Genomic DNA, 5,599 nt, shown 5'->3' on the forward strand with positions numbered 1-5,599 from the left:
GGCCGCAGCGGGCCCGGGAAGCGCCGGGCGCCCCGGGGAGCGCGGCACCGGGTCGGCAAGACGGACGACGGACGGGGGCGGACTTTCGGGAAAGGCCGCGGACGGGAGACGCTCCGGCGGCCAGGGGCCAGCCAGGCGCCGGAGAACGGCGAGCGGGAGCGGTGGAGGAGAGGACCGCGGGCCACCGCGAGGGGCTTTCGGGAAGCCTCAGAAGGCACCCGGGAGGCCGAGGTCGGGCGCCCAGGGGCGCACGCGGGGTCCCACCGCCCGAGGCCTCCAGCGCAAGGGCGGTCCCGCGGCACCCGAGGACGCCGGCCCGGCCCCCCACGGCGGGCCCCAAGCAACCTCGCGGGGCTCGGGGGCCCCAACCGCCACCGTTCACGCGACCGGTTCTCCCGAGAACGCTCTCCCGCACACGCGCAACGACGCCCCGCCCCAACACCCCCCGCGCGCCTCCCTCCTCCCCTTCCTCGGAGGACCGAGAGCACTTCGCCCGGGGACGCCCCCCCCGAGCCACGGCGGCCAAGGGGGGGGGCAAGACACCCAACAGCGGCGAGGCCGGTTTCGGTCCACGGAGGGCGGAGTTAGGGGCGCGGCACGCGCGGCGCGCCCGCGACCGTGCGGTCGGGGGACGCGGGCAGGCGGGGGGGACGGGGGGGGGCGGGTCGGCGGCGACGGGGAGGAGGCGCACAGCGGGCGAGGGCCGGGAGAGCGCGTGGGGAAGGGCCGGTCCCGGGAAGGGCGCGCCAACGAAGGCGCGAGCCGGGCCACCGGGTAAACGCGCACGGGATCCCACCGCCACCAGCACGAGGGCGGTCCCGCGACGCCCGGGACGCCGGCCGGCCTCAGCACCCTTGGCAGGCCTCCCCGCAAACCGGGCCCCACACCGCCCGGGCCCAGGCACGCGCGACCCCCGCCGCGGGGGTCCCGTCCGAACCTCCGTCCGTCCATCCGCCCGTCCGTCCATCCGTCCGGTCCAACCCGGAGTCACGACCCGGGGAGGCGCCCCCAGGCGGGAGCTGGCCCGACCCACACGCGCCCGCCGAGCCACCGCCGGCGGCGACTCGGCTCGGGAGCGGGCGGCGGCCCAGACAGCCAGCCGGCCGCTAGCGCGGCACACACGCACACACACGGGGTGAGTGGCGTGGGGGGGGGGGGGCGGCGGGCCGCCCCAACCCCCCGGCCGCGCGCACGCTCGCACACGCACGCGGGCAACACACCCCGCACCGGACGCCGGCCCGGCCCGGCGGGATCCTCCCCCGTCTCGGAGGGGGGAGGCGCAGGCCGCGGTAGGTAGGCAAAGAGCGGCACTCTGCCCAAACACGTCGCGACGGGAGTCCAACCCCGCGTCGCTGGCCACACTACACGCGCAGAGGAGGGGCAGCGGCTGGGGGCTCCGGTACCCCAAGGCACCCTCTCGGATCGCTAGAGAAGGCTTTCTCACCGAGGGCGCATCGCCCCCACCCGTTCGTCCTCCCAAACGGGCCCCACCAGGCGGCGCTCCGGGGCCGACAGGGCTCGCGGGGCGGGGGGCGGATCTCCGGCAAGGGACAGGCACAGGGCAACCCCGAGCGCTCGCGGCCGGTGCCCCCTCGAGGACGCCACCCCCGCCTCGCCCGCGCACGGCGTGGTCACGTCACCGCCCAGAGGAGAGAGCTCCCCGCCTCCCGCGAGGCGGGCGAGAGAGAGGGACGGAGACGGGGACACGACCCGTGCCGGGAGAGAGGGGCAGCCCCTCGGGCTGGCCAAGCGCCGCGGCGCTGGCCCGGCCCGCCGCGGGCGCTCACGAGCCCCGCCAAGTCCTCCGAGTCACACCGCCCCACGCCACCCACCCCCCGCCGGCGCGGCGAGGGGGGGAGGAGAGGAGAGGGGAAAGGAAGACGAGGCGCCCGCGCCCCCGCCAGGGGCACGGGTGCGCCTCCCTTGCCGACTTCTTCCACCACCCGCTCCTCGGACACGCCGACGACGGCGGCGGCAGCCCGAGGGGAGTCGCCGGGGAAGGAAACGACGCCACCGCTCGGCCTCAGGCACCTGAGGCGACCTGGAGCGCTCCAGGGGCACCACGGAGGGCCGGGCGCAACGCGCTCAAGCGCGCCCAGGCCGGGCGGTGAGCAGCGCGGCGTCGGGCCGGCCCTCCCCGCGGAGGAGGGGAGGGCCGCTCGCCACGGACCCGGGGCCTTCGGGAAAGGCCGGCGAGAGTGTCCGCCGCGTCCGAGGACCCCGGTCCCGCCAGCGCCGCGAGGCAAGAAGGCGGGAGGCCGGGGTCGGGCCGGAGTCCGCACCACCCCCAACCCCGGCGCGCGCCCCCCGCGCACCCGCCACGACGGCCGGGCGCGGAGGAGCCGGGGAGGGAGGGGCCCGCGGGCAGAACGAGAAGAGCGGTCGCATCCGCCGTGGACGCCCGTCCCTCGTCTGACGCGGCTTAGGCCCGGCCCAGGAGAGCACGAGATCACCACATCGATCGATCGGCAGCAAGCTGCGGCCCCGAGGGGGCTTCCCGAGGAGCAAAAGCCCAGCGAGGACGGCGACCGGGGGGACCTGCTTCCGCCTCACCGGCAAGCCCCTCGACCCCCGGGGGGGGGGGGGGGCAGGAGCGACCGGACAACCCCAGACACAGCGGGGGACGCCTGACACGCGGCACGGAGCCTTGCGAGACAGGGGTTGTCACGGCCAACGGCCGGGTGCCCACGGCATGGAGCGCACGGGGGTAAAAGACCCACCGCCACCTGCCCACACCGCCCTCCCTCGGGTGCCGGAGACCGGAGGGCGACACCGCGACCCGGGCCACCTGGAGTCCAGCACGAGAGCCGGCGCGCAGGCCCAGGCGGACGGCTCAGGCTCCAGCGAGCGAGGACAGGGACCGGCTCGGCCGCGCGGTCAAGCCCGGAACCCCACCCGCGCCCAGAGGCCCACATCTCTAAGGCGAGCGACGGACGGACCGGCTGTCTTTTACGTCTGCCTGTCGTCTGTCTGCCTGTCGCCGAAACACAACGTGTCAGCACCTACCTGGCAACAAAAAATGTTCATTTCGGGCAAGAAAATAACCGCGCCTGCCGGCGGGGACCAACCACAGGTCACCGCGACCTCCCGGGACCGTGACACGGCCAACTGTCCCCAAAACCTGCCCCACGGCGCCCCCCCACCCCCACCCCACGGAGCCCCCAGGGCTATCTGGTCGACCCAGGGAACGGGGGGGGGGGGGGAGGGGAGGAGGGGCGATACGCGGTCGGTGGAGACGCCACGCCGCCACGCCGCCACGCCGCCACGCCGCCACGCCGCCACGCCGCCACGCCGCCAAGCCAGTGATCTCCGAGAGGAGACTTTGAAAAATCATCAAAGTTCTCCGGAGGCAGGCACCGTGCGGAGGCCGTCCCCCGCGGCCCTCAGGACCGCCCCGTGCCTACCGCCGTCCCCAACCCCGGCTCGGGCCAGGGGAGGTGGAGGGCCACGCGCGGCAGAGGCAGCCTCACCGGGAATCGCCACCGGGGCCGGACGCCCGAACGGACGGCCCGCCCACCCCCGCGTGGCACCCGGTCCGACCGCCCGGGACCCACCTCCGCAGCGGGCCTCGGAACAAGGGGAGAAAATCGCGTCCGACGCCCGGGACCCCCACACGTGCCCGCAGCCGGGTCTGTCGCGCCACCCACGGGCTTCCCCTCCAGGCTCAGACCGGTCCCCGTCGCCAGGGCGTGACCACGGGAGACAACCGAGTGACACGGAAGGAAGGCCCGAAGATCGCCCGGAGCCACAGGACGGACGGCGGGACACACCCTGTCCCCCGCCCCCGAGGCGGCCCAGGTCGGTCCGCGCGGGCGGAGGAGGAGCCACCGGCGGGTGCTGGTCGACCCACCCAGGCGGCCCGCACGGCCTCCTCCGGGAGCGAGGCGGAGGCGACAGCGGCGACAGCGGCGACGGCGACACTCCCTCGCAGCTCCGGAGGTCCAATCTCCGGCGAGCGCATCGCGCGCCGAGGCCCCGGCGACAGCCGGACGCTCGCGCCGGAGCCGCCCTCCTCCTGGAACTCGGCCCCGGGAAACCGACACCAAAGCTGTTCCTTGCCTGTCGCCGCCGAGCCTCCGGAGGGGACACGCTCTATAAAAGCGGCCGCCAGGTGGCACCCGACAACCGGCGCGAACGACAGCGGGACAGATCCGGGCGGCGAGGCCGTCAGGGCGCCTCGGATCTCGCCTCTCGGCCCGGGGACGGCGGAGGGCCCCGGGAGCACACGGCCGCGCACCGCGCGAACCCCCGTCCTCCCGGGGCGGGGGAGCCTTGGAAAACCCGTCCGTCCGTCCGTCCGTCCGTCCGTCCGGGCCCGCTGCCGCCCGGAAAGGGGGGTCGCGCTCGCCGCGCGGGGCTCCCGGGACGACTCAGGCACGTTTCCGAGGTCAGGGAGGGAACGTAGAGCCGAAACCAGGCGAGGACTCTTAGGACGGCAACGGATGCACCGTTTTTTCTCGTGTCCTTCCTTTTTTTTTTTTTTTTTTTCTTTTTCTTTAGGATTTTATTTATATATTTATAAGACGAAGGAGGGAGGGAGGGAGGGAGGGAGGGAGGGAGGGAGGTCGGTCACGAAGGAGGTCTGAACCAAAGGCGCTGGAGAGGACGGTGTGCCCCCCCCCCCCCCCCCCCGCACCACCTTCACCTCCACCCTCTCAGCGTCTGGGACCTGACCCCCCCCCCCCCAAATACTTGTCTATTGGGTTGAATGAGAAGAGGTCGTGGAAGAGGAACTCAATTCTGGGGGGGAGGGGAGGCTCAAAGAACATAAGGATTTTCTTTTTCTTTCTTTCTTTCTTTCTTTCTTTCTTTCTTTCTTTCTTTCTTTCTTATAACACAATCTGTTTCTCCAGAATTCTCCTGCTCACGCTCAACTTCCTGTCCTTGAAGAGAAGAATGTCATTCACTCCCCTCCTGGCGCTCTCCTCCAAGGCACCTTCCAGGGGCAGGAGAAAGGGTGTGCTTCTCTTCTCAGAGGAAAAGGAGGGGAGTCAGCGGGACCTTCTTTCACCTGGGGGGGTGGGGGGGAGCGGGCGGTGTGCGTTTGTGTTTCTTTGCTGCTGCTGCTACTCTATCAAAGTGTCGCCAGGTAGGGAGGCCGGGTGGCTCATCGGTGAGCGCCTGCCTTTGGCCCAGGCGTGATCCCTGCATGGATGGGAGTCTCCTTCTCCTTCTGCCGTGTCTCTTCCTCTGTGTGCAATCCGTGGTGGTCCGTACGCGTGCGTGGTGCTTGTGCGGCAGTCCGTCCGTGTGTGGAGTGCGTGAGTCCGTGTGCTGATTGCGTGCGTGGCGTGCGTCAGTCCGTGTGCGTGCTTTCCTTGTTCGTCTCTCAGCGAGCAGGTCTTCTGCAGTACGACCTAGTGCCGTCAAAGCTAAAATCTTCCTCAATGCAACACGTTTCTATGGTTCAAAACAGTACTCTGGTGTTCCTTCGTATCCAAGTCCTAATGTCAGATTGGACTTTTGACAGGAGAAGGGAGGGAGGCGGTCCCACATTTCTTCTGCCCTGGCGGAGGAGAAGGGAAGAGGGCGGGGCAAAGACATGGGATAGTCTCTCTGTCTGGGGGTGAGAGGATGGGTCGGATTCGGCTCTCACGGG

The 5,599-nt window shown here is 71.5% G+C and overlaps 1 protein-coding gene across 1 annotated transcript in view; it reads left to right on the plus strand.

Moving 5' to 3' along the window:
- The window catches only part of LOC119878307 (spidroin-1-like), a 2,963-nt gene extending 332 nt beyond the window's left edge, over window positions 1-2,631 (plus strand). Inside the window, exons 1-3 of the mRNA XM_038588950.1 lie at window positions 1-774; window positions 1,013-1,135; window positions 1,905-2,631. The exon at window positions 1-774 is cut by the window's left edge and continues 332 nt beyond it. Coding sequence (XP_038444878.1) covers window positions 1-774; window positions 1,013-1,135; window positions 1,905-2,631 — 1,624 coding nt within the window. The remainder of the gene's footprint in view (window positions 775-1,012; window positions 1,136-1,904) is intronic.
- Window positions 2,632-5,599: the final 2,968 nt, after the last annotated feature.

Source organism: Canis lupus, unplaced genomic scaffold (genome assembly GCF_011100685.1).
Source record: "Canis lupus familiaris isolate Mischka breed German Shepherd unplaced genomic scaffold, alternate assembly UU_Cfam_GSD_1.0 chrUn_S1436H1620, whole genome shotgun sequence".
Classification (NCBI taxonomy): Eukaryota; Metazoa; Chordata; class Mammalia; order Carnivora; family Canidae; genus Canis; species Canis lupus.